General features: G+C 54.1%; 8 protein-coding genes across 8 annotated transcripts; 5 read left to right on the top strand and 3 right to left on the bottom strand.

The window, feature by feature from the left end:
- Positions 1-401: 401 nt before the first annotated feature.
- On the top strand, positions 402-2,570 carry FRQ1 (frequenin). Its single transcript, XM_076641119.1, has 7 exons — positions 402-516; positions 859-883; positions 1,127-1,344; positions 1,654-1,787; positions 1,887-1,898; positions 2,010-2,099; positions 2,210-2,570. The coding sequence occupies exons 1-7, from the start codon at positions 453-455 to the stop codon at positions 2,237-2,239; spliced, it is 573 nt and encodes a 190-aa protein (XP_076495082.1). The 5' UTR covers positions 402-452; the 3' UTR covers positions 2,240-2,570.
- A 272-nt stretch (positions 2,571-2,842) lies between these two features.
- Positions 2,843-5,237, top strand: BDY24DRAFT_353048 (NAD(P)-dependent alcohol dehydrogenase). Its single transcript, XM_076637750.1, has 11 exons — positions 2,843-3,022; positions 3,245-3,324; positions 3,404-3,488; positions 3,638-3,786; positions 3,884-3,963; positions 4,043-4,080; positions 4,143-4,249; positions 4,319-4,348; positions 4,428-4,676; positions 4,779-4,876; positions 4,971-5,237. Exons 1-11 carry the CDS (start codon positions 2,919-2,921, stop codon positions 5,133-5,135), a joined length of 1,185 nt encoding a protein of 394 aa, XP_076495081.1. The 5' UTR covers positions 2,843-2,918; the 3' UTR covers positions 5,136-5,237.
- Positions 5,238-11,830: 6,593 nt separating this feature from the next.
- Positions 11,831-13,698, bottom strand: BDY24DRAFT_114718 (uncharacterized protein). The gene is made up of 5 exons (XM_076635884.1): positions 13,511-13,698; positions 13,335-13,391; positions 13,032-13,253; positions 12,872-12,949; positions 11,831-12,782 (listed from the first exon to the last, which is right to left on the bottom strand). Exons 1-5 carry the CDS (start codon positions 13,586-13,588, stop codon positions 12,000-12,002), a joined length of 1,218 nt encoding a protein of 405 aa, XP_076495080.1. The 5' UTR covers positions 13,589-13,698; the 3' UTR covers positions 11,831-11,999.
- A 1,000-nt stretch (positions 13,699-14,698) lies between these two features.
- BDY24DRAFT_393939 (uncharacterized protein) lies at positions 14,699-15,397 on the bottom strand (the record flags this gene model as incomplete). The annotated part of the gene is made up of 3 exons (XM_076641118.1): positions 14,699-14,770; positions 14,939-15,197; positions 15,324-15,397. Coding segments are annotated over 3 exons (315 nt in total), but the record flags the coding sequence as incomplete, so codon positions are not given.
- A 1,952-nt stretch (positions 15,398-17,349) lies between these two features.
- BDY24DRAFT_416478 (uncharacterized protein) lies at positions 17,350-18,171 on the top strand (the record flags this gene model as incomplete). Its single annotated transcript, XM_076643588.1, has 4 exons — positions 17,350-17,427; positions 17,668-17,789; positions 17,878-17,998; positions 18,085-18,171. The coding sequence occupies 4 exons, from the start codon at positions 17,350-17,352 to the stop codon at positions 18,169-18,171; spliced, it is 408 nt and encodes a 135-aa protein (XP_076495078.1).
- Positions 18,172-18,814: 643 nt separating this feature from the next.
- Positions 18,815-20,260, top strand: BDY24DRAFT_114692 (uncharacterized protein). The gene has a single exon (XM_076635883.1). It carries the CDS (start codon positions 18,982-18,984, stop codon positions 20,215-20,217), a length of 1,236 nt encoding a protein of 411 aa, XP_076495077.1. The 5' UTR covers positions 18,815-18,981; the 3' UTR covers positions 20,218-20,260.
- A 2,771-nt stretch (positions 20,261-23,031) lies between these two features.
- BDY24DRAFT_416476 (uncharacterized protein) lies at positions 23,032-23,738 on the top strand (the record flags this gene model as incomplete). The annotated part of the gene is made up of 3 exons (XM_076643587.1): positions 23,032-23,070; positions 23,213-23,288; positions 23,398-23,738. 3 exons carry the CDS (start codon positions 23,032-23,034, stop codon positions 23,736-23,738), a joined length of 456 nt encoding a protein of 151 aa, XP_076495076.1.
- A 392-nt stretch (positions 23,739-24,130) lies between these two features.
- Positions 24,131-24,789, bottom strand: BDY24DRAFT_416475 (uncharacterized protein; the record flags this gene model as incomplete). The annotated part of the gene is made up of 4 exons (XM_076643586.1): positions 24,131-24,358; positions 24,448-24,513; positions 24,585-24,677; positions 24,781-24,789. 4 exons carry the CDS (start codon positions 24,787-24,789, stop codon positions 24,131-24,133), a joined length of 396 nt encoding a protein of 131 aa, XP_076495075.1.
- Between the last annotated feature and the right edge of the window lie 229 nt (positions 24,790-25,018).

Genomic DNA, 25,018 nt, shown 5'->3' with positions numbered 1-25,018 from the left:
TTCGTCGTTCTAGAGGAGGGCGCGTTCGAGAGGTTGATTTTCATGCCGGGCTAGATTTTCAGGACCTTGAGAAAATGTTAAACCTTTGGTTCACACCTCAAGATGACCTCTGCCCGAAAAAAAAAATATCCGATCACCTTGGAAAAACACGTCGAAAAAGACGCGTCGCAAGATCCCCTTGACGACCGCCTCCCTCACTCAGCCCCAATCTCGTCCGTCTTTGATCCGTTCTTTTTCGTTCCAGCTTCTTCGTCACTTGACATCAGAAATCCCTAGCTTGCATGTAGACTAACCCAAGATGAAAAAAATCTTCTCGGATTAGGCCCCGAAAGAGAGGGATACACAGCCACTCTCAAATCCGACCTCCATCCCCCCAAGTCTTGGCCGCTCTCTCTTGTTCCCTCCCAACCATCATCAACCCCAACCCGAATCCATTTTCTATATACGACAAGATGGGAAAGAACCAGAGTAAACTTTCGCCCGAGCAGTTGACGGATCTGCAGAAGATGACCTACTGTGAGCTTTCGCTTCCCTTCCCTTCTCGTCTCCCTTCCTTCTCGCTCTCTCGCTCTTTGGCTTTCGTCGGTTCAATTCGACTCGCTGGGGAAAGAAGGTCGAGACGCTGCGAGGCTTCAGCTGGTGGGTCTCTCAGATCTATGAGCTGGGAGATCTGGGTCAGGATGGGAGGAGGGAAGCGAAGGCAGGAGGCGGTCATCTCCTCGCCCTTCTCCTTCCTCCTCCCTTTGTCGTCCAACCAACGTGGCCCTCCTTTAGCTTTGAACCTTCCTCTACAACAACCCTCCTGGGACATTCCTCTATCCTGTAACTGACTCCAGTCTCTCTTTGATCTCTAACCAGTCGACAAGAAGGAGTTGCAGCAATGGTACGTCATGCTGCTTGCTTCGCTTCCTTCTCCTCCTCCTCCTCTCCTCCCTTTAAGGCTTTTCTACCACGCGAGGGTCGCACTAGAACCCTCTTCGCCACCTTCGCATCCTCCATCCGTCTTCGCTCAAACTCCCAAGCTGACTTTCTTTCTTCGCTCTCCGTTCGCTCGCTCCTTCTTCCCATCTTCCCTCTCGCTCCTCTCTCCCTCGCCTCCTCTCTTTCCTCTCGCCCCAACCCACAGGTACAAGGGTTACCTCAAGGACTGTCCCTCCGGTCAACTCACCAAAGCCGAGTTCATCAAGATCTACGCTCAGTTCTTCCCGTTCGGAGATCCAGCTCAGTTTGCAGAGTTCGTCTTCAGGGTGTTTGACGAGGACAAGTCGGGAACCATCGAGTTCAAGGAGTTCATCTGCGCACTCAGCGTAACCAGTAGAGGAAGGTTGGACGAGAAGTTGAAGTGTGAGTTCATGGCAACTTTATGCGTTGAGGGGTTTGGAGCGAGTTGGCGAAGGAGGGAAGGACAGGAGCAGGGAGGGAGGGACTTCAGCTCGCTCGAGCAGGGGAGCTGGTTGGTCTCGTTTACGAGGGGGAGGATGAGCTTGAGGGTGACGAGAGTTGACCTCCTCAGCTTGAATAGAGGGCGATGTCAATGCTGCAACATTCCAGCGCACGAGCTCAGTCGGTACCCCTTCAAAAATCTCAAGCTGACGCCCCGACCCTCCTTCCCTCCCTCCTCCTCCTCGCGGCTGCCTTGTCTTTCTCCCACAGGGGCTTTCACTCTCTACGACATCGACGGAGACGGTGTCATCACCTACGAGGAGATGCTCGCTATCGTCGCGGCTATCTACAAGATGACCGGAGCTATGGTTACTCTGCCAGAAGATGAGGACACACCAGAGAAGGTCAGTTTCAGCTCGCTCCTCGTTCTTCTCCCTCGAGCTTTGCCGACGTCTCGTAGCTCGTACTGACCTCATCCTATCTTTATACTTTGTTTTCTTCAGCGAGTGGACAAGGTCCGTTTCCTCTTTCTCCTCTGTCGCTGCCCTGTCGGTTCGACTTCTCGAAAGGGAAGAGCTCACGAGCTGACCTTTCTTCACATCTTCCCCACTCCTCTTCTCTCCCAGATCTTCCGAATGATGGACAAGGACAAGGACTCCCGACTTTCGTACGAGGAGTTCGCCGAGGGAAGTAAGAAGGATCCTACTATCGTTCAGGTTCGTCCCATCCTCCTCCTCCACCCATCCTTCTCCCTCGACAACCCTCGCTCCTGAAACTGAATTCTGAGCTGATCAACCGTTCCCTATCTCTCTTCAACACCCTGCAGGCTCTCTCCCTCTACGACGGACTCGTGTAAAGCCCCAGCCTTCTCCTCTAGGTCGTCGTTCTCGTTTCTTTCCTCGGACAGGGTCGGCGACGCGTCTTCCAAAAACTCGCTCCTCGGTCCCTTACTCCTCTAACTTTGCCACTCCTCTCTCTCCCTACTCTTTTGCACTTCCATCTATCTTTACCCTTCTCGTTCTCACCTGGTTCTCCCTCTCGTCGCCCTTTCTTTCTCGGTCTCGGCCGTTTGTTCGTCAACCGCATCTCCCTCTCTCTTGCTCTCTGTTTCTTTCTCGGATAAACAATGTTGGTTACGAAAAGAACTCCAGCTGATTTGTAGAACCATCGGTCTTTAGTGGAGCTGGTGTTGAGGAGGGAGGAAAGGACCGAGGGCACGACGCGTCGCGAGTGACGACGACGACTTCGCGTCTTCAAGCCAACTTCTCGGAGAAACTGAACAGTAAAGCAAGGAGCACGAACGTCAAGGACGTCGCTTCCTTCGAAATCCTTCTATACACCACGTCCTTCTAGAAAAGCACCCAACAGCGACGGTTTCTCCGCCGGCAGTTTGACCCGTATCGACCGACCTTTGCCCTTCTTTTTTCGACGCTTCGTCCTTTCCATCTCGCTCCCAACCATCACCCTCAACCTCCAAACCCACCCAGCCCCAACTCACCCACCCACCCAACAACAGAAGTAGGAAAACACCAAGCATGTCCGCTATCGTCGACGCCATTCACAACCTCGGAGGAGGATCGAAGCAAGAAGTTGGAGTTGAGCAGCCGTTGAGGGACAACCCTTCGTTCGTGCTCAGAGGGTGAGCTCTTTTCTTCGACCTTTCCTCTGAACACGCGGATTGTGATCTGAAGAGGATCGAGAGGCAGTGGAAGGAGGAACAGGGAGGGAGCAGCAGTGGAAGAGATGGGACGAGGGAGGGAAGAGAGGAGACGAACGGACATGAGCTGGAACTTCCTTCCCTTCTCCACCCTGTCTTCTTCCAAAACAAAAAAGCTGACTTCAGTCTGATGTCTTTCTACAGTATCCACGACACCTACTACGAGGATCGAGCTATTCCTGCTGTGGGTCCTCACGACGTTCTCATCGAGATTTCAAAGACCGGTCAGTTTCGCGAGCTCAACCTCTCCTTCCCTTCCCTCGCTGACCCTCCCGCCTTCGATGGATTGGGGATCGTTCTCAGGAATCTGTGGATCGGACGTTCACTACCACGAGCATGCGTGTATCGGGGATTTCGTTCTTGGAGAGCCGATGGTGTTGGGACACGAGTGAGTCTTTTGAAGAAGGAGGGAGGGGAGGGAGGAGAGAGCCGTCGTTCGAGCTTCGAACTCCCTCTCTTTCCCATCTGCTGCTTCCAGGAGCTGAAAAGCCTGTACTGATCTCGAGGGACTTGTTTGGTTTACCTTCCACTCTGCAGATCCTCAGGTATCATCGTCCGAGTGGGAGCATCGGTCAAAACTCACAAGCTTGGAGACCGAGTGAGTCTCGAGCCCGGAGTGAGCTGTAGAACTTGCCCTGCTTGTAAGAGTGGTCACTACGAGCTGTGTCCCGATATGCAGTTTGCTGGTGAGTCACACTTTCTCTCTCAGAGAGGAGAAGGAGAAGAAAGCGAAGCTGACGTGACTCGACTCGACTCGTCTCGTCTCCATCTCTCGTTTTGTAGCTACCCCTCCTTTCACTGGAGGAACTCTCGGACGATACTACTCCCTTCCCTCGGATATCGCTCATCTTATCCCTGACTCTGTGAGTCTCAGTTCTCTGCCCACTTTGGCCGAGAGCTCTCTCGCTGATCCGTTCTTTCCCTCGACCCGCCTTCGAGCAGATGACCATGGAGGACGGTGCTATGATCGAGCCTCTTGCGTACGTCCTTTCTCAGCCCTCAAATCTGAGTGTACCTGACTCGTTTTATTTCTCACTCTCAGCGTCGGAGTCCACTCCGTCTCAAACCTCGCTGGAGTCAAGGCCGGTCAAATCGTCGCCGTTTTCGGTGCTGGACCTGTTGGACTTCTCTGCATGGCTGTTGCTAAGGGTACGTTGACTCTCACTCGTCTCCTTGAGTCGATCTCGCGCTGAATTTGGCTCTTGTTCGGTGGTGTAGCTCTCGGAGCCTCGCAGGTCATCGCCATCGGTGCGTCCTCCTCTTCTCATTTCCCCTTCCCCTTTCCTTCTTCTAACCTCCATCTTCTTGCCTCCTTCCTCCACTTCAGATATCAACGCTGGTCGACTTGAGTTTGCTGGAAACTACGCCGCCTCCTCCACCTTCCTCCCTCCTCCCCTTGAGCCCAACGAGAAGCGGATGGATTACTCCCGTCGAGCCACTGGTCTGCTTCGAGCAAAGCTCGGTCTCCCCGAGCGAGGAACGGGAGCCGTAGATGTCGTCATCGAGGCGTCGGGAGCGGAGGTGTGTGTGCAGATGGGTTGCTTTTTGGTGAAGGAACAGGGGAAGTACGTTCAGGGTGAGTTTTGGAGTTCTTCGAATCACGCCGCGTCGAGGCTTCTCGTTTTCTTTGAGAGAGTTTTGTTGATTTCTTTGCACTTCTATCGTTGAATTGAAACAGTTGGAATGGGATCTCCCGACGTTCAAATTCCTTTGACTTCCCTCGCCACCAAGCAGGCGACCTTCGTTGGATCATTCAGATACGGATCTGGAGATTATGTTTGTTCACTCTCTCTCTCCTCCGTCTTCTCTTCACGGGTTGCTTCAACACTGACTTTTGTCTTCTTTCTCCATTCAATCGCGGAACCCTCAGCCTCTCGCCATCTCTCTCGTCGCCTCCGGAAAGATCGACCTCAAGCCTCTCGTCACCCACCGATACGAGTTCACCGAAGCCGTCGAGGCTTTTGCTGCGACCAAGGACGGGAAGGGTCGAGATGGAAAGGGAATCATCAAGGCTATCATCAACTGCCCTAAGTAATCGAGGCAGGAACGAAACGAGAGGAAACGAGGTGCGACGACGTAGTAATACTTTAGGTTTAGTTTTGATCAGTATGGACAGTAGCTTTTTATAGAGGGTCTCAGCTTCGAGAAAAGTCAAGTTGTTGATCCAAGCATGGAGAGAGTTGGTTGGGAGGCGGAGACCGGAGGGTTATGAGGATTGAGCGTAGTAAGAGGTCTCGAGAGTTCAGGAGGGATCAGCAGATGGTTCGTGGGACTATCAGGTGCTTGCGAGAAGAGAAGGAGGTGTGAATCCAAAGGTGTGTCAAGATAGAGGTCAAGGGAGAGGAGGCAGAAGGCCTCCTTTTATAGGAAACAAGAGGGTACGGGCAGTAACCAGTAACTAGAAACGTGTAGAAAGAGCTAGCAGGAAGAGAGAGAAGTGGAGGTAGAGAAAGGAGGCCGAGCAAGGCTCGGTCAAGTTGAGAGAGAGACGCGACGCGTCGAGCGACCGGGCTCAGCTTCTTAAGGAACGCCTGAGAGAACACGAGAGAAAGAGAGAAGAATAAAGAGAGTGAAAGGTAAGTATAGGGAAGAGGTAGAGAGCTAGTAAGGGGAAGGGAAGGAGCAAGGGTCATTCCCTGACAGATGCCCCCTAATAAGACGCGAAGGTCTCTCGAGCGTCTAAGAAAATTAACGATGAGCTTCAGGATGAAGACGGAGGTAGTTGTTGAGGATTCGAAGTTTCTTGAGGCCGTGAGCTGGCTCCCAAGTGTCGTCGTGATCGCGATAGCCCTCCCAATGGACGAGAAAGTACATGCCGTCGTCGCGTCGTTCGTGGTCCACGATCCGCTCTGGGATGAAGGCTTCTTCGGAGTTGAACTCAATGAGAGGAGCGGGGTCTTGTTGTTGGTTTGGGTGGCCAGGAGAGTAGGGTTGAAGAAGGGAGACGTGGAAGACGGGGTGGATTTGGAGGGTGGGTGGAAGATCGAGGACGAAGGTGATGGACGAGAGTTTCCGAACGATCTTGAAAGGACCGAGGTTTTGAGCGTCGAGTTTGAAAGAGGGTCGAGCGGTGGTGACGTTTCGAGAGCTGAGCCAGACGAGATCTCCTTCTTGAAAGAGGTCGATCTCGTCGCCGTCTTCGTCGAGCTTCGTTGGAGAACGAGCTTTCCGATCGAAGTACTTCTTCTGGAGTTCTTGGGCTTGGAGGATGGAGTCGTGAATGTTGGAATGGAGAGTGGATAGAGCGGTGAGTTCGGCGTTGGCAGCGGGGTTGTGGGAGAGGGAAGTGAGTGGAAAGTCCGAGGGAGCGAGGGGATGCCAGCCTCTCGACGCGAAGAAAGGCGTTTCGAGAGTTGTAGCTGAGCGAGAGTTGTTGAGTGCGAAGACTCCGGTGGGAAGAACGGTACTCCAGTTGTCCTGGTAGTAGTTGCAGAAGATGCGAAGGTAGGTTTCAGCGGCTTGGTTTGCCCTTTCCGTCTGGCCGTTTCCTCGAGGATGGTAGGCGGTGGTGAAGTGAGGACGAACGCCGAGGAGGGAGAGGAAGTTGGTGAGGAAGGAAGACATAGATCCGGCGCCTCGAATCCGTCTTCCTTGTAAGGGACGCAAACGACGGACTTGGAGAATCAATCGTGAAGACCTGGATGCAGTCGAATCCATTTGAGAGAGGTAGTTTGACGATTCCATCCATAGACATTTGACGCCAAGGAGCTGTGGGAGGAGGGGGAGGAGGAATGGGTTGTAGAAGACCGAAGGGTTTGCGACGCGTCGACTTGTTTCGAACGCAAGCGTCGCATCCGTTGACGTAGATCTGAACGAAGTCAGAGTCCTTGGGGAAGATGAAAGATTGACGGAGGAGTTCGTGAGTCTTGGTTCGACCGAGGTGACCAGCGAGGATGGTTCCATGGCAGGAGTGAACAATGTCGAGGCTAAGCTGATGATCGTCTGGAACTCGAACGAGGGAATCAAAGAGGATGAGGTCGAGGGTAGGATGAAGGGAGCATCCTTGGAGGGTTCTGTACGTTTGGTAGTCGAGGGGAAGGGTTGGATGGCGAAGGAGCTGTCCAATTCTGAGTAACGAGGGATCGAGGAGAGTTGCGCGTTGGATGCGGCCGACAAGGTCGGGATCCAGATCGGCCTGAGGAGGAGGTACGAGGACCTGAGGTGGTTCGAGGGATGGCGTCTCCAGGTGAGGAGCGCTTGGTGGTGGTGGACGAAGGAGAGGACGAGGAGTACGAGGACTACGAGGTTTCTGAGGAGGTTTCGAGGGAGTCTGCCGAGGGAGAGGACGAGGGAGCGAGGACGACGGAGTTTCTGAGGACGAGGGGCGAGGTTGAGATAGAGTTGTTCGGGAAGACCTGCGAAGAGGTTGTGACCCTGCTGAGATGTTGAGGTGGACCGACGAGACGGTGGAGGAGGGAGGGAAAAGAGGAGGGAGCGACGCGTCGACGACGAGCTGACCTGGCTTGAGAACCCGTTGAGGAGCTTGCTGAGAAGCTTTAGTCCCTTCCGAAAGTCCCTGTTGTCTGGAGAGAGCGTCGGGAAGCTCCATCTTCGATCCAGGCTTGTAGACGATGGTGAATTTGAAGTTTCCAAGGACTTCGCACCAGCGAGCTTGACGACGAGTGAGGACCTTCGAGGAGTTGAAGTACTGGAGAGCTTCGTGATCCGAGTGAATGGTGATCTTGGAAGGATGGCCTTCGCAGTACTGTCTCTATTCCCGGAGGCATTCCACGATGGCGAGCATTTCCTTGTCGTGGATCTCGTAGTTGAGTTCGGCGGGGTTGAGTTTTCGAGAGTGGAAGGCGATGGGATGAGGAAAGTTGTTCGACGGTGAGAGTTGGGAGAGAACTCCAGCGATGGCGAAGTCGGAGGAGTCCGTCTGAAGGAGGAGTGGTAGCGAGGGATCGAAGACGGCGAGGACGGGAGCGGAGGTGAACGAGGATTTGAGGAGGTTGAAGGCTGAGAGCGCTTCGGGACCGAAGTTGAAAGGAACTCCTTTTCGAAGGAGTTTGGTGATGGGAGCGACGATGTGTGAGAAGCGATGAATGAAGCGACGGTAGAAGTTGGCGAAACCAAGGAAGACTTGAATGTCTTTGACGGAGGAGGGAGGAGACCAATCGAGAACGGCGGAGACCTTTTTGGGATCCATTCGAACGCCGTCGCGTCCAACGATGTAGCCTAGGAAATCGACTTCCTCCTTGTAGAACTCACACTTCTCTGGCTTGACCCAGAGCTGTGCTTCGAGGAGAGCGGCGAGGATAGTCTTGACGTGCTTGGTGTGGGAGGAACGGTCGATGGAGTAGATGAGGATGTCGTCGAGGTGTTTTCCATTCGTCTCCGGGAGCGATTCGAACGAGGTTGTACGCGCCGCGAAGATCGAGCTTGGTAAAGAATCAAGCTTTGGAAAGTCGATCGAGGGATTCGGGGATGAGAGGGAGTGGGTAACGGTTCTTGAGAGTGAGCTTGTTGAGGCCCCGATAGTCGACACAGAGACGAAGAGATCCGTCCTTCTTCTTGACGAAAAGGATGGGAGCTCCAGCGGGAGACGAAGAGTGTCCAATGAATCCCTTGTCGAGATTTTCCTCAATGAAAACCTTCAGAGCGTCGAACTCGGTAGCTGAGAGTCCGTAGATGTGTTGAAAGGGAGGAGAGGAACCAGGTTCGAGTTCGATGTTGAGGTCGTACGAGCGATGAGGAGGAAGGTTGGCGGCTGAGGATTTTTCGAAGACCGCCTTGAACTCGGCGAATTTGGGAGGGAGATGGGAGCTGAGATCGAAGGCGGGATCGGGAGTGTCGTCTTTGGGGATTCCAGGAGTTGCGACGTCTGCTGGAAGAGGAGAGTAGCAAGCTGACATCGAGTAGACGTTCTTGAAGTCTCCAGCGACGGCTTCCATGGCGAAGGCGGCGGCGGAGATGATAGCGATTCGAGGAGCTTTTGAAGCGGCGGGGGGAGGTGGAAGCGGCGAAGATGGTGGTGGAGTCGAGGTACGAGGAGGAGGCGAGGGCTGAGGCGAAGGAGGAGGAGACGCGACTTGGGGAGTCACGACCAAAGGACGAGGAGAAGTGCGAGGACTTGAGGGTGTCTTGGAAAGAGGAGTGGTAGTGGACGAGGTGGGGTAGCAAATCGTGCGCTCAGAAGCAGGAGGAAAGCAGGATTGCTCGCAGAAATCCGAGAGGAATTCGAGCGAGTGCGAGGACCAGGCAATCGTGGGTTCGTGCTTCTTGAGCCAGGGGATTCTGAGGATCAGAGGGTAGGAGCCGAGTGAGGTGAGGTTGAAAGAGAGGAGTTCCGAGTGGACGGGGAAGGAGGAGGAGGAGATCGAGACGAGTTGAGGAGTGGTGTGGTGAGTTACGGCGCCGGAGGAGATGGGTCGTCCGTCCAAAACGACGAGCTCTCGAGGAACGGGCTTGGCGATGGTATCGAGTTGATGAAGAGTAGCGAACTCGGAATCCATGAAGTGGCTCCTGAATCCAGCATCGCGTGAGTCTTGATGAGCGAGGATCCAGAACCGAGGGAGATTTCGACGACGAGGTGATCCTCGTCCGAGAAGAAGGTTTCGACGGAGAGGAGGGAGTAGGGATTGGGATGATAAAAAGGTGAGAGGGAGTCGGTGAGTGAGGTGCTGGAGATGAGGAGAGGAGGGTGAGAGGAAGTGATGGGAGGAGAAGAGCGACCGGGGGGAGCATGGGAAGCTGAAGCGAGGGAGTTGGAGGCGATTGGGTTGACAGTTGGCGGGGACGAAGGCGAAGATGGGTTTGCAGTAGGACGGTTGAGAGGAGGAGTACCAAAGCTATTTCACTCGGTATCCTCAAGGTTGGTGACCGTAGCAGGAGGAACGGAGGAGTAGTCAAGGGAAGAGATCGTCTGGCGTCAAGAAGAGGCCAGAGGACAGTCAGCTGCAAAGTGACCCGATCCTGCACAGTAACCACAGAGACCAAGAGTTCGACCTCAATTCCTCTCCTCAGGAGTGATGGGTCCACGAGGTCGAGAGGTTGAAGTCGCGTCGACGTCCATCGGAGAGGGTCCGCCGATTGATCGAGCGGGAGTCCAGGTGGGAGAGGCAGTAGTAGAGGTAGAAGAAGGTGAATGTTTGGCAAAGGAGGTGGTGATGGCAGGGGCGTGTCTTCGTCGGTTGTAGAGAAGACCGTCCCATCGGATCGATTCCTCGACGAGTGTGTCGAAGGTGGCGAGGTGGGAAGAGAGAGGATCGAGAATCCTGTCCTTGACGTCCTCCTTGAGCCCATTGAAGAAGGGATTTCGAAGAGACTCGTTGGAGAGGTCTAGGAAGGAAGCATGGCGACGGAATTCGATGGCGTAGAGAGTGGCGGATCCGGTTTGACGAAGACGAGCGAGAGCTCGTCGAGAGGTTTCCTTGATGTCGATGTCGCCGAAGTCCTTGAGCAGTTGGGTTCTGAAGGAAAGCCATTCGAGAGACCAGGCTGGTCGTTTTTCGGTGGCGAGGATGGGACGAATCCAATGAAAGGCGTTGTCCTTGAGGTAGGTGATGGCAAAGGTGACCTTTGCGAGGTCGGAGGAGTAGGTTCGAGGTTGAACGTCGAAGACGAGCTCGCACTTGAGGATGAATTTGAGAGCTTCCGAGATCTTGCCAGTGAAGGGAGTGGGAGGAGCGACCTTGGGTTCTCGCTCGTGAGAGGAGGAGGCGGAGTGAGGGACGTGATCGATGGGAAGGGAAGGAGGAGCAGGTCGGTTGGCCTCGACTTGTTGAAGGTGCTGGATTTCGGCGATCGCTTGTTCAAGTCGATTCTGGTAGACCCGTTCTCGAGCTTGGGCCTCTGCTGCTTCTCGCTGGTTGCTGTAGTTGATGAACTCGAGGAACCATTCTTGAGAGTTGGGCGTGTGGATCGAGACAAAGTCGGGGAAGGAAGGAGGTTGTTGAGCTTGGTCGGTTGGCTGTTGCTGAGTATCCATGATGTTTCGAAGAACGAGGATGTAGTGAGGATGGAGAGTCAAGGGTCGAGGATCGAGGGAAAGTCCTGAGAGACTTGAGGGACGAGGTGGGAGCAAGGGAGAGCAAAGAAGGTGACCGAAGGAAGGAAGGAGGAGGTGGTGGCGAGAGAAGGACGAGTCTTTCTTTTCTTCGCTGTTCGTCGCTACTTTTGAACAAAAAACGGTCTAGTACTCAAAGAGGTTAGTCTTCTTTCTTTGGGGCGGTTTGGTGGGTAAAGTGAGTGAGTACAAGCTTGGGCAAGGGAAGAGGTTTGACGAAGGAAGGGGAGGAGGGGTCGAAGGGTGGAGGTCGCAAGCAGGTGAAGGAGGTTGACCTTGACAGATGTGAGGATTGAGCGTGGGGTCAGGTCTCGAGAGTACAGGAGGGATCAGCAGATGGTTCGTGGGACTATCAGGTGCTTGCGAGAAGAGAAGGAGGTGTGAATCCAAAGGTGTGTCAAGATAGAGGTCAAGGGAGAGGAGGCAGAAGGCCTCCTTTTATAGGAAACGAGAGGGTACGGGCAGTAACCAGTAACTAGAAACGTGTAGAAAGAGCTAGCAGGAAGAGAGAGAAGTGGAGGTAGAGAAGGGAGGCCAAGCAGGGCTCGGTTGAGTTGAGAGAGGGAGACGCGACGCGTCGAGCGAACGGGCTCAGCTTCTTAAGGAACACCTGAGAGAACACGAGAGAAAGAGAGAAGAGTAAAGAGAGGGAAAGGTAAGTACAGAGAAGAGTTAGAGAACTAGTAAGGGAAAGAGAAGGAGCAAGGGTCATTCCCTGACAAGCACACAGTGGCAAAGGTCGTGAAAACTACGGGAGAGGTTCAAAGGACTAAAGAGTGATGACAAAAAAGGAAGCTTTGTAGAAAAGTACAGAGAAGGTACCTCCAACAACAAAAGCCAACTAACAACATCAAAAACCTAGTCCACGCGCATCCAGGCCCTTCCTCACTCCTACTCCAAATCGAAGCCCCTCGTCCTTAACTTCCAAAGTCCGTCCTTTGTCTTCTCAAACCACTTCCCCCGGCTCAAAACAGCCCTTGTTATTGCCTTCCATCCTGGCGAGCTCGGAGGGAAGAGGGTGGGGTTGGAGTTGGTGATGGAGGAGTAGAGAGCCATGAGGCAAAGCTCTAGTTGTGGAGAGGAGGAGAGGATCCGGATGAGAGCGGTGGTGATGGCTTTGCTGGTGGAGAAGTGGGGGGGTTGTCTTGCGGTTGAGGAAGGGAGGGAGGGGGAAGGAGGCGGAGAGGAAGACGGAGAAGGACTTGGTTTTGATGGCTTGGGAGGTTTGGGGGAGATTGATGAGGTGGAAGTTTGAGATATGGAGGTGAGATGAGAAAGAGGAGGGGAAGGTGGGGATCCAAGAAGGTTTTCGACCTCTTCTACCTCTGTAATCTCTCTCTTCCTCGTGCCTCTCCCCCTTGCTTCCTTCCCCACCACTGCTGTTCCCATCCCCTTCCGTGCCTGAACCTCCACCAACAATGATGCAATTCTCCCCTCTTTGACCAGCCACTTCCCAACTGAAAGCCTGCACTTCCTCTCGGTCGAGTGATGGGTTAGGCCGATGGGAGAGGTTTGTCCTGCGAGGTAGGCATCCCTGATGAAGGTGTAGGAGGCGATTGAGATGTGCTGTGATAGGCGGAAGGTGTTTTCGATAGGGGTTAGGAGAGAGGAGGAGGAGGAAGGAGTGGGTTGGGGTTGGGAGGCTGTTGGACAAGAGGGCCGGCGGTTTGTAAACTGCAAAGCAAGAGAACGTTATGATGAGCTCAAAGCTCCCCTCAGACTCTTTTGAATTGGATAGTGAAACACAGAAGAGCAGGACGCACTTTGGGTAGTTCTGATCCCCTCCGAGTAGGTGCTAAGCAGGGAGTGGTGGATCCTTCAGACCTTGTTTGCCGACTCAGCTTTGAGAGGCAAGAAGAGAGATGACAGAGTCAGCAATCCTTCGTCCATGCACCAATGTTCCCACACTAATCACCGACTCACAAGTGTTAGATCCAACTCCATATGGGTTTCTCTAAACTCCACAGCCCAGTCTCCAGCTTCCAACCTCACATCATTGACTTCTTTGGAAACCTGCTCCAACCTCAGCTTTTTCCTTCGTTCAGGACGAAGGAGAGGCTCCACAGAACAGATCCATTCCTCTCCCTCCCTTAGAGTTGACGAGGGAAAGTGGTAGTCCCCCAGCAGCTCCTTCGAGTAGTTGATCTGCAAAGGAAGGGAGGCTGGGCGTCAGCTTGATGGCTCCTCTCTCCCTCTGCACAATTTCCTCCTTTGTGCTGCTCTCACCTCATCTCTACATCTCGACAGTCCCCATGGCCAGTCCTTCAAGAGAGTAAGCATGTCCTGCAGGGGAGAGAAAGGAAGTGGGAGAGGTGGAGGAAGAAAGGAAGGAAGGAAGGGAAAGGGGCTCGTGAGCTTCGTTTGAGTTGCAAACACCTTTCACTGTCTTGTAGTGAACAAACCTTGGTTTCATCAGGAAGAGTAGATAGCAGAGCTTTGAGCGATGGATGGGGTTCTGGTTCTGGGGTGATGGAGGGCATGGTAGAGTAGGAGCTGGTTGTGGTTGGTGGGGAAGGAGCAGAAATCGGCGCTGTGAATTGGGATGGCCGGCCGAAGTTAGAAGCTCCTGGTTGTCAAGGAAGCAAAAACTGCATGTGAGGTGTGTATATTCAAAAGGGAAGCTGAAACCTCAGCCTGTAACATTTTCACTAATGTGAGAACCAGAAGAACTTTTCCTGGCCCATAAGAGCTCCCACCTTCCCTCCTTCACTCAGTTGCGTTCTGCGCTCTCCCTCGGTCTTCCCTTGTTCCTCAAGCACCTTGAGACTGTTCCACAATCCGTAACTCTAAACCTTACATTCTCACCACTTCCTCAATCTTCAAAAACATCATGCATCCTCAGCAACCAACCCTGACAACCGCACTGACTCCCTTTCGGACTCGTTCGTTCAGGTTCAATTCGATCTCGCCGCGAGTATACTCTCTCCAACTAGACCTTCTTCCGAGCCAGGAGCGAGTTTGAGCGCGTTCATAGACTTCCTCCTTCACGCGCAGTCTCGATTCTTGCTCTTTTGCTTGAAGGGTTCCCCTTTCTCCTCGCTTGGTCAAATTTTCATCGATCTCACCCAAAGTGAGCTCGAGAAGAGTTTTCAACCCAAACGACCCGAGAGTGAGCTTTTCGAGACTCTAGCTCTCTTCGTTCGTCTCGGATCTTGTTTGGGAACCTCTCGAGGGGGAGAGGAGGGGAACGAGCAACATAGGTTCCCAACTCACGCCCGAAGTGAAGTTTTTACTCTCTCCGCTCGGGAGGGTAACCAAATAGTAGTCAACCTACCAAACTACTTTCTACCCTTTCAAGCTCGTTCGTCCGATCCCTCGTTCGTTCGGAATCTCATTTGGGAACCTCTTCTCGCCCAACGGGAGGGGAGAGGGAGAGGCGGAGGAGGGAGGAGAGGTTCCCAACTGACGCCCACCCCGAGTTCTACACCGATCTCGATCCAACTCGCACCCAACAAGCTCCCCCTCACCTAGAACAACGTCCAACTCAACCCGACCGAAGAAAAGATTCACGTCCCTCCCCAGCCAAGAGGGAACGGAAAAACACCCCGCCGAGAGAACGCTCCCTTCATCTCCCACCCCACGGCCATCATCTCCCCTTCCGTCCCTCTCACTTCTTCCACCAGTCATAGCAAGGTATGTTTTTGCGCAGCAGATGGAATCTCAGATGAGTGGATGGATCAAGCTGAAGAAGCAAGGGCAGAAGAAGGAAGGGACGAGTTGAGCTTGGAAGGAAGGGAAGAGCAACGAAGCTGACTTTCCTACTCTCTCGTAACTTTCTCCAGAGCTCAACCTCTACTCCACTCAGCAACATCCACATCCTTTCAACCCTAGAAATCTTCCTCTGTGTTTTCGCTCGTGGATGGCATCGTCGGTCGCTTTTCCTTCCCTCCCTCCACCTCGCTCCATCGACTCCTCCTCGGCTCCCCTTCGACATCGCTCAACGGCTCGTTCGCGTCCATATACAAGCCTTTCCTGGATGGTTTGGTATGGTTGGAACCTGGGAATGGAATGTTCCGGATGGATGGATGCGACGGGATTGGCTGTTTGGAGAGGGAAGGGAGCGAGGTGTTGAGCTCGAGCATGAGTGAGTTTCCCCCTTCCTCCCCCTCCCCCTCCCCCTCCCCCTCTTGTTTTCCTACAAATCTTCCTCTTCTCTCTTTCCCATCTCGTCTTTCCCCATCTTCCTCCCTCCCTCGGACCACCTCTTGGGAGTAGGGGTCGAGGTCGGACGCTTCTCCTCCTGTCCTTCCTTCCTCCATTCCCTCCTCGCTCGTCCCGTCTTTCGATGCCTTCCTCCCTCTTCTCCCTCCACCCCGCAATCCGTCGTTTCGGAGCGATCTTTTCTCTTCGAAACTTCGGATTGATCTTGGAGAGGTAACGGGGAAAGCGGTATGGAGAAGGCAGAGCGGACGCTCGACGTCACTTCCCTCCCCTCTCATCTCTCCGTTCCCTCCTTCTTCTGGTTTCATTCTTCTCTCCCCTCCTTGCCTCCTCCTCCCCCAATTCTCTCTCTCTCTCTCTTTCTATCTCTCTCCCCCTCTCTCTCTCTCTTCCGTCCCACCTCCCTCATCGTCGTCGCCCCAATGCTTCCTCCCCTGGCTTGTTGACCTCTCATCGATCGCTGCTGGGATTCCACGCCCGAGGGATCCGTTCAGCCTTCGATGGAGATGCTGATCTGGGGTTGTGGACGTTGTCTTCAGAGATTGGGCCGTCGCGAAGTTCACTGTCTTCTCTTCTCTTACCTTCCTCTCCTATCCCTCTCGAACCGAAGACGCGTCGCGTCGTCGAGCAACGAATATTTCTTTTCCTCATCCTCTCACTCGAGGAGATCCTTACGCGCCGTTCCACAGAAAGTGAGTGGGTCCTCGGATCTCATTCTGTGATGCAGGCAACCCAGCTCCCCATCAGCAAAAATCGGTCTACAGCAGATGATCAACCTCACCTCTGCTCTCTCCCTCGAGGATCCCTATCGCCGCTTCCATCCCGAAACTCGAATCTTCACCAACAACCCAGGAGCCGGGAATGCTCGACGACGACTCGATCGCTTCTACCTCTCGCCGTCCATCTCGTCGGACGCCCAATCGTACGACCAACTTCAGCCTCCTAAACGCCCAGCCTCGACACACAACCGGATTCGCCTTCGGATTTCTGTAGCGGGAGTTGCCGAGTACGGGGAAGGGATGTTCAAGCTTGGAACTCATCACCTCGACAACCCAAAGGTCGTCGCCTACATCACCGCTCAGATTCGTCGCCTTCACGACCTCTCCCTCGACGAACATCCCAACGACCCTGGAACAGCCTGGGATCTAACTAACGAAGGAGGAGCTTCGCCCTCTGCTCAGAGACCTCTCCGCTCGGTTCGCCTCAGACTCAAGCAGGTCCGCTCAGCAGACACCATCTCGGAGCTCGAAGACGACCTCCTCGTCACCCACACCTCCCCAGGAGAGATGAGCGGCCTCGTCCTCGACTACGACACCAACCTCTGCTCGCCTCGACCAACGACCAACATCGCTCACGACAACGTCCTCGACTACGTCACAACAAAGCTCTCAGCCGGGGTGTGGGGGTTTGAGAGGGAGATGAGGGTTTGACATGATTTTCCTTTCTTCGCCTCGGTTCGCCTGCCCACCTTTCTTCTCGCACTCCTTTATAATTTTGCTCTTCTTCTCCTCCTCTTAGCTTCTCACCTTCTCTTGCTGACTTGCTCATTTCTCTTCTCTTTCCTAGGTGTCTGGAACGCCGATACATAGGGAGCTTTCGCTTTGTGGCTACTCGTTCAGGGATTCAGGTCAGTTCGACGCGTTGCGCTCTCCTCTTCCCGTTTTCCTTGGCTCTCGCTGACTTCTGTTTTCTCGCCTACACTTCATAGATGCACGGATACGACTTCTAGACGCATTTAGCCATCTCTGAAGGCCGGGATAACGAGACGATCAGGTTCGTTTCCTTCTCGACGCGTCGTCCTTTCTCTCTCTCTCTTTCCTTCTCTTTCCTTCTCTGACTCCGTTTCTCGCTCGTACTTCCTTCTCGATTCTAGTTTAATACTCCAACCAACCTCTCCTCCTCTCACCACTCTCCTCCTCGCCCACATCGCTCCGCCGTCGCGTCTCTTCAAATGGGTGGTTCTCTCGCACGGTCGTCTTGTTGGATTCGGTTTGGTTTCGGTTGTCTCGCTCGTTCTCTCTCATTCTAGCTCTTTCTTTCTTAGGCGCGGTGCTTCTGGTGGGTTCTCTTTTGGGTTTGGATGATTCTGGCTTGTTCTACTAGCATCTTTGTCTCGGGCTTCTTCGCTCTCATCCCCGAGCCCGAAACCCCTCCTCGAGTATAAAAGACGCTCTTTCGCCTAGCTTTCTTCTAACTCATCAATCACTGGCCTGCAGATCTGATCATTTCTCAAGACTCCTTCTCCGTTCTCGAAAGCTTCTCCCTTCTCTCGCCTCAGTCCCCCTTCTCAGCCTCAAGAATCCTTCTCGTCGACTCACGTCAAACAGCCCAAGCCCACATCCCCCAAAGCCTCCTAACCTCCTAGCACCTAACTTCCCCGAGTTAAACGCCCACACAGGAAGCCAACAACGTCGAGCTTCCTTTCGATAAGGACGACCTCCACCTGGCAGCGATTAAGGCGAATCGAGGGAAGTCGCCAGGAAACGACGGTCTTCCCTTAGAGTTCTACCTCAAAACTTGGTCGGTGACGGAGCCGATTCTCCTCGACGTTCTAAACCAAGTCGCGACCTCGGGTCGTTTCTCTCCCTCTCTCCCTCCCTCTCTACAGCTCAGATCCACCTCCTTCACAAAGCGGACCTCGAAACAAGATCAAGAGCTACCGACCGGTCTCTCTTATCAACATCGACGCAAGAATTCTTCATCGTGCGATCAACGACCGTCTCCTCACCGTTCTTCCCTCTCTCATCCACCCAGATCAAACAGGTTTCATCCCAGGACGATGGATCGGATCCAACATCGCCTTCAAAACTTCAAGTATCTCGGAGTCATGGTCGGACGCAACGTCAACGACGAGAAGATCTGGACTCAGACGGCGAAGAGGGTGATCCTTCGAATCTCTTGATTTCCCTTTCACGACCTTACTCTTGCTTCAAAATGCAGCATCATCAACATCTACGCCTACACAATGATCATCCACCTGACTTGCTCGCTTCCACGCGTCCAGTCTCTCTCCGCCCATGTCGTCTTCTCCTCTCCCCAGGCCTCGCTTCCACAGCACAAACATTTTCGACTCAGAACACTGGCATCGGTACCCTTTATACACATTCCCCAGCGGGTATACCCTCTGCGGTCCAACAACGCCGATGCAACGGGAAGTCAAGGCGCTCGAACAGAGGGATGGGTCACCCGTCCATTCATCCTTCCACCGACTCAGGCTGCTTCAAGAGATGTGAATATGAGCGCAAGACATGGCCGCAAGCCGAGGATGAGCGGAAGTCAGACCCTGGCCGTACGAAAGGGCGGAGTGCTCGGAGTGGTTGCCAACCCAGGATCACAACGCGCAGAGTGAGGATCGGCCGACAGTCCCTGTGGGTTTGATTCGCCATTAAAACGCGTCGAAACGTGGGAATACTATGAGACCGCGCGTCAAATTTACATATCTATCCAGAATGGAAGCAGAAAAAACTTCGTCTCGAGTGGAAACCATAGTAGGCAGACAAGAGAGGCCAGTACGCAGAGTTGGGCGAGCGCTAGACTCGTCCCAGCCGCTCTTTCTTCCTCGGGCGGAGCGGCTGGTTCCTGACGCGTCTCTTTGGAGGAGTGGATTCGAGAAATCGAGGCAAAGTTCTTCCACCTTGGATTCCCTTCAAAATTCTATGACCTATGAAGTGCACTCGTCTCTTCCCGGAGCCAAAATTTTGGCCCTTGAACGATGCCCCGCCGTCAGATATCAAAGGAGCAAAGGGCAAAACCACCTCCCTTGACCGCCTTCGCGTTCTCGTTCGTCCTCCTCCTCCAAACCACCACTCTCCTCCCCTTTCTCCTTCACCAAATCATCCGACTCTCAACCGAACGCGGTCTCAGCAACTCAGGAACACCCTCCTATCGATTTCGCTCCCATCTCGCTCCTCAGAGCCGTCTACCATCGAGTCAGAGTCAGCTTGCCTGCGCCTTCCTTCTTCAAAACAAGTCGAACCTTCCCTGGAAGCTCTCGTTCCCTCTCAATGAGCTCTTCTGTCTCAGCTGTTGTCTTGTAAGACGCTCTTACTTACGCTCTATCACTTTACCACTTTGCTTCTCAGTTCTCCATGGCTCATCCCCTCGAACAGACCGTCAAACGAAGGGCGAGGTCTCGCTCCTTCTCCGTCGACTCGAGCTCTTCCTCTCCCTTCGTGGAACCATGGCAACTCTTCCAACGAGAACCCTCCACGACCAGCTCTCTCATCCCCACTTCGGTTCAATCCCATCCCTCCCTCCCACCACTCCAAACTCGCCCTCGAAGAAGCCTCCCCTCTCCCTCAAGCTCAGCCCTCTCCTTCCTCCTCCTCCACCTACAACCCCAGCAGCTCACGACCAACGCAACTTCCCTCTTCCATGGGATTCTAGTCCTCTTCTCCCAAAGGAGAAGGTCAGCAAGGTCGTCAGTTTCCTACCCCTCCATCACCTCTCACCTCGACGGTTCCTCATCGCCTTTCTTCGGATGACCAGGACCCAGGACGCTCGGAAGGCTTTCTTTCGGCGAGGTGGGATGGAGGAGGTGATGTCAGCGCTGGAACGTTCGCAGAAGACGACGAGAGGAAAGGTGGCTTGGACGGCAGCCCTTCTCTCTAGGACGAAGGTCGGTGTTGGGAAGGAGGTGAAGAGGATGGAACCCTTTCACAGGATGAGTTCCTCGAAGGTGAACGTAGCCGATGTAGAGAGCTTCGATTTTGTGGAGGTGGGGCAGGAGTTCGAGGGGAGAGCACCGTTCTGCTGGGAGATGTTGGTCTCGGGCTCTCGACGCGACGGGCTGCCTGGTTCCGTGAGTCTTGCTTTCTCTCTCTCCGCTTGGCCCTACCCTCTCGTAGCTAACTTACTCTCTTCCCATCTCCCTACAGACTTCTCACCTCGTCAGCATCCCTCCTTCTCGTTTCGTCTCCTTCCCTCGCTCCACTCTCGACGCGACTGACCTTCTTTCCCTTTCTTCCCTGCTCCTTCCTTCAGGTCGTTACCATCATTCTATGCACGCTCCTACCGGTATGCGAACCGTTCCTGCTAGCTGGAACGCTCGATCCGTGGAGCTTCTGGGTTCCCGACTCCACGGATCCGTGGAGTCGAGGTGTTCCAGGCGACTCCACGGACTCCACGGCGATTCGACCGGCTCGTTCTCCCTCCCTCCTTCACCAAATCACAAACGGAAAGCACGGGCATCTAGATCTACAACTTGACTACAATGTATCAGAAGGAAAAGTTGCTAGTGGAAAAACTGCCTTGTTGACAGAGCATCTCCCTTACCTAATAGACACCGTGCCAGAGCCTGATGCGCCCTGTAGTCGACGAAAATGTCGACGAAGCAAGACGAAGCGCCCCAGAGCTTTCAAATGTCGACTGACTTTGACGGCTTGTTCCTCCTCTCCCCTTTGCCCGAAAGACAATCCGAAGGTGGGAGGCGGTAGATCTACCCCTTCTCTGTAACGTATCAGATGGCCGAGTCCGTCGAGCAAATCTTCCTCCCCCCAGAAGGATCGGCGCGAGGCCTCTGTCCAACCCTAACCCTCCCTTCAAGCCAACCTCCGCGAGTTCTTTTCGGAGGCTCTCTCCTCTCCTTTTCTTTGCTCCCTGTATATTCCAGCCCGTTTTCTTGGTATGTAAATAGCTGGAGCTCAGGTATACCTGTGAACGCCCTTGCAGCTGCGAGGAATAAGCTTATGGTGAAAAACTTCTCTGTCAGACGAGCGATCAAGACGGAGAGGCCGGTTGAGCTCTTCCTCCTCTCTCCTCCCCCCATGGGCACCCTGTATATTCCAGCCAGTTTTCTCGGCATATAAACAGGTGGAGTTAAGGAAGGTATATGCCCGCCAGCTCGGGTGCGAGGAATAAGCTTTTAGTGAAAAGCTTCCCTCTCAGGCAAGCGATCTAGTTGAAGGGAGGAAGCGAGGCAAGCTCAACGCTCCTCCTTGCCCAGTGCTTGAGCTCCCCCTGTATACTCCAGCCCATTTCGTAGATGTCTGAATAGCTGGAGCTCACGAATACCTATGGACGCCCATCTGGTTAGAAGGAATAAGCCTCTAGTGAAAACCTTCTCTCTCAGGCGAGCCACAGGTAGGAGTTTGGCCGAGGCGCCCAAAGTCAAAGTGCAAAATTTGCTGATCTGAAAAAAGGTCGTTGCTCGTTAGCTAAGGGCGGTCTTCAAGGACCAAAAAGCTAAGATCGTCTGTGAAAACCTGCAGCTGGGAGAGCTGATCAGTCTCGCGTCGTCCAATCTCAGGGCCGGTCTGACCGGGTGGGAAGGCCGCTTCAACGCGACCTTCATTTCTGTATACTCCAGAGGGGCGAGTGCTCATCTGAGATGGTGGAGCCCTTCTATACATTCCTGAGATGGCTCCCTCCGATAAGCTAAGCTCAAGCTGAAAAATTGCCTGCTGGGTGAACCGACAAAGAATGCACTTGAGCTTGAGCTCAAAGACGAAGCTCGCTCTCGCCTCGCCTATGCTGATTCTCAAGCTGCCGAGGTGAAAATCTTCTCGTTTGAAGGGGCAAACCTGAGCGGATGTATACTTCGTCCCTTTAAGCCTTCAACCGAAACTTTTACTGGTATACGCACTGAGAACGGAGGCAACCTCTCTTGAACGACGGGCACTTCAAGCTCGACTTCCCTCTTCCTCCCCAACGACGACCTCGACCTCCGCCCACTCTATACCACAGCACCTCCCCACCTCCCTTCTTCACCTCCTTGGACTCTTCCCATCACCAGTACACCTCTCCGTTCTGCTCGCTTCTTGGGATCTAGTAGGGGAGGAGATTTTCAGCTCGGTTCAGGTGAGCTCCTTCTCCACCCTCCCTCCCTCCCTCCTTCGCTCTTTTCGATGTCTCTCCCTCCCTCCCTCCAACCGATATATAGATGGGAGTTTCACTGGGATACCGGGATGTTTGTATAGAGTAGGCTCGAGCTTTCAAGTCGAGCTGAATATATACAACGGCTGCTCAGGGACTCCGAACAAACTTCCCGCCCTCCCACCAACCACCACAGTCTCGCTTCTTCCTCCCTTCTTCCCTTCTAGGGTTGCTCATTCTCTCCTCTCCTCTGTTTTACACCACAGGAGCAGAGCATTCTCGTTCTTGGCACCGTACAAGCGGCAGTTCTCGACTCGAAGCCTAGGTGAGCTCGACCGTTCTTTCCTCGCTGTTCCCCTGCCTCCCTTTTCTTCTCGACTTGGAAGAGAGGGCTGGTCCTTGGTCTTTCTATGGGGAAGGGTTCCCTTGGGTGTTGTTGGAAATGCTGGGGAGGTGGATGCATGCCGGGAAGGGGTCTCGTTCCAGGGAGGAAGGAAGGGAGGGAAGGGAAGCGAACGAAATGACTCGGTCTTCCGAGCTCACCTCTCTCTCTCCTTCCCAGCGAAGCAAAACGTGTATTCTGACTCCTTTTCTTGCTTTCCTTTATCTCCAGCTCGACTCATCACTACCAACTACACTTTCCTCCCACCACTCACCCTCTCTACCACTTCCTCCCTTCTCAAGGACCCGACCTCCCACTCTCCTCCACTCCGCTCCCCTCCCTTCTCATGAGCTTCGCCTGCACTCGGTCGACTTGGGACAGCTTCCTTCGTTCCAAAAGCTGTCGCAGTTAACAGGGTTGAGTGATTCGGAGGAGGAGGGAGAGGCGGAGAAGGAGAGAGAGGGAGGAGACGGTGGGTGGGACGAGAGTGAGGAAGACGCTCGTTCTGGTTCGAGATGGAAGGGAAAGGGTCGGGAGGTCGTTGACGGGGTAGGAGATGATTTCGGGATGGCTCTGGACCTGTTGGATGTGGAAAAGGAGGGAGACGTTCGTGGAGGTGGGAGTGGTGAGGTTTCGGGCGAGGTCTGCTCGAACGATGGTGAGTCTCGACCTCTCTCCTTCACCGGCTCTTCTTCTGCGAGATCCGAGCTCGAGCTGACCTTCTTCCTTCCTCTATTTGGTCTCCTAGGCTCACACCCATCCGAGAGGCGAGACGACGAAGCAGGAGTCGATGGCTTTGAGGGTTGACCCTCCGAGGAGAGTTCGTCCGTGACGCGTTCTGGTTGGGAGCTCATCTTGCTGGTTCGTTCCTCTCTCACTCCCTTCCCACTCCTTCTTCCCCAATCTAACATCCTCTCTTCTTCTCTCCTACAGCTACATCGAGTCTTCAACTCGCTCACCTCGCTGTCAACATCGAGATTGGTCTCGTCGTCTCGACACAGGATCCCTTCGGCGGAGGCGTCCCTCCTTCTCGAATCAGTCACCACCTCGGCAAATTCACTCCCTCTCTACCTTCTCTCCAACGCGAAACCATCACCACTGACGTCGCTCACCTCCTTCGCCTCTTGTCCTCCTTCTCTACCTCGGCCTACTCTTCTCTTGCCGGTGCTGCCTCTGCTCGTCAACTCCTCTCATCGAGCTCTTCTCCGACCTTCCCTCAGGTCGAGGGGCTTGCTGTGAGGATAGGAGACGGTTGTTGTGGGAGCAGTCTTTAAGCTGGGCGGATCTCTCCGAACTCACCTCTTCCAGCAACACAACGGAGTCGAGGTCGAGATGCGACGACGACGCGTCTCCGAGGCCACTTCTCAGAAGTGGGTTCCCTCCCTTGCTTGCTCGACCGACTTTTGAGCGTCGACACGTCTCCGAGGCCAATTCTCAGAAGTGGACGGGGAACCCACTTCTCAAAAGTGGGTCGTTTTTGAATCTGTTGCTAGGGTGGAGAACGGGTTTAGATAGACATAGATCACAGAGCTCAGCAAAGCAAACGAAGGCTAGATAAACACACAGAATGATAGATAGGAGAACCTAAGAAAAGAGAACGACAAGAGGAGGAATCGAGAGCAAAATGAGACGCAGGGGAGATGAGACGCGACAAGGCACGACGAGATCACTTCTTCTTGGCGGCTCCAGCTTTCCCTTTGGTGGGTTTGGCGGGGGTAGCAACAGGCCGATTGGCAGGCGCGGGAGCGATCCTGGGCTTTTGGCTCGGAGTCGGCTGGGAGGAAGGGATCGAGGCGGGGATGTTGGAGGGAGTCGACGCACCCTGCGTCTGGGACGGCGCTCGAGGGATCCTGTTTGAAGATCCCGGAACTCTGTAATCGAGACGAGGGCGGCTCTGGAGGAGGGGAAGACAAAGGAGGGGAGGGGAAGGCGGTCAGCTCGAGCGCAGGCTTTGTTCGACGCGTCGCGGGAAAGGGAACCTACGAGAGCTGTGGGATCGGTAAAGGCGTCTGGGCTAGACGACGCTCCGTCGGGCGAGGCAGGGGTTTCCTGTGAAGAGGAGAAAAGGCCATGAGTAAATCAGAACGGCTGATGAAGGAGGAAGAAGAGAGGGGACTCACCTCGGGTGTTGTTCCTCGGTCGCTGTTCTGCGATTCCTCGACACGCACCGTCACACCCGATCTTCCTTTCCCCTTAAAGTCACGAGCTAGAGCCTGAGTGGAAGCCAGCAAGAGAGAACAAGGAAGCGTCAGTGCCTGGAGGCAGAAACCAAACTCGGACAACTCACAGCAGCTAACTCCTTGCTGCCCTCCTCACCCGGCTCATTGTAGCTGCCTGTTCTAGTACCCCCAACCCTAACCATGGCCCCTCTAACACTCACCCTATCCTCCTCGTCCTCATCCGTGTTGATTTCTTGGTCACCAACCCTCTCCCTCTCGTCCTCCTTCTTCTCCTCGTTGTTGTTGTAGCTCGCGTCCCAGCCGTCGTTCGAAGGCTACACAGCGTTTGAACACCGGAGGGTGAGGTCAAAACGTGAAGCGAAAAACGAGAGAAG

This window comes from Mrakia frigida (assembly GCF_051309035.1).
Source record: "Mrakia frigida strain ATCC 22029 unplaced genomic scaffold BDY24scaffold_22, whole genome shotgun sequence".
Lineage (NCBI taxonomy): Eukaryota > Fungi > Basidiomycota > Tremellomycetes > Cystofilobasidiales > Mrakiaceae > Mrakia > Mrakia frigida.
This window is presented reverse-complemented; position numbering and strand designations above follow the sequence as displayed.

Bases quoted from the DNA above. Each gene is read 5' to 3' on its own strand.
- FRQ1 (XM_076641119.1), top strand. From the start codon at position 453: ATGGGAAAGAACCAGAGTAAACTTTCGCCCGAGCAGTTGACGGATCTG. The intron at 884-1,126 runs GTACGTCATGCT...CCCAACCCACAG, and splicing joins AAGAAGGAGTTGCAGCAATG to GTACAAGGGTTACCTCAAGG. The intron at 1,345-1,653 runs GTGAGTTCATGG...TTTCTCCCACAG, and splicing joins GTTGGACGAGAAGTTGAAGT to GGGCTTTCACTCTCTACGAC.
- BDY24DRAFT_353048 (XM_076637750.1), top strand. From the start codon at position 2,919: ATGTCCGCTATCGTCGACGCCATTCACAACCTCGGAGGAGGATCGAAG. The intron at 3,325-3,403 runs GTCAGTTTCGCG...GATCGTTCTCAG, and splicing joins CATCGAGATTTCAAAGACCG to GAATCTGTGGATCGGACGTT. The intron at 4,250-4,318 runs GTACGTTGACTC...TCGGTGGTGTAG, and splicing joins CTGCATGGCTGTTGCTAAGG to CTCTCGGAGCCTCGCAGGTC.
- BDY24DRAFT_114718 (XM_076635884.1), bottom strand. From the start codon at position 13,588: ATGCCCTCCATCACCCCAGAACCAGAACCCCATCCATCGCTCAAAGCT. The intron at 13,254-13,334 runs GTGAGAGCAGCA...CTTCCTTTGCAG, and splicing joins TGTCGAGATGTAGAGATGAG to ATCAACTACTCGAAGGAGCT. The intron at 12,950-13,031 runs GTGAGTCGGTGA...TGCCTCTCAAAG, and splicing joins TGGAGTTGGATCTAACACTT to CTGAGTCGGCAAACAAGGTC.
- BDY24DRAFT_114692 (XM_076635883.1), top strand. From the start codon at position 18,982: ATGCCCCGCCGTCAGATATCAAAGGAGCAAAGGGCAAAACCACCTCCC.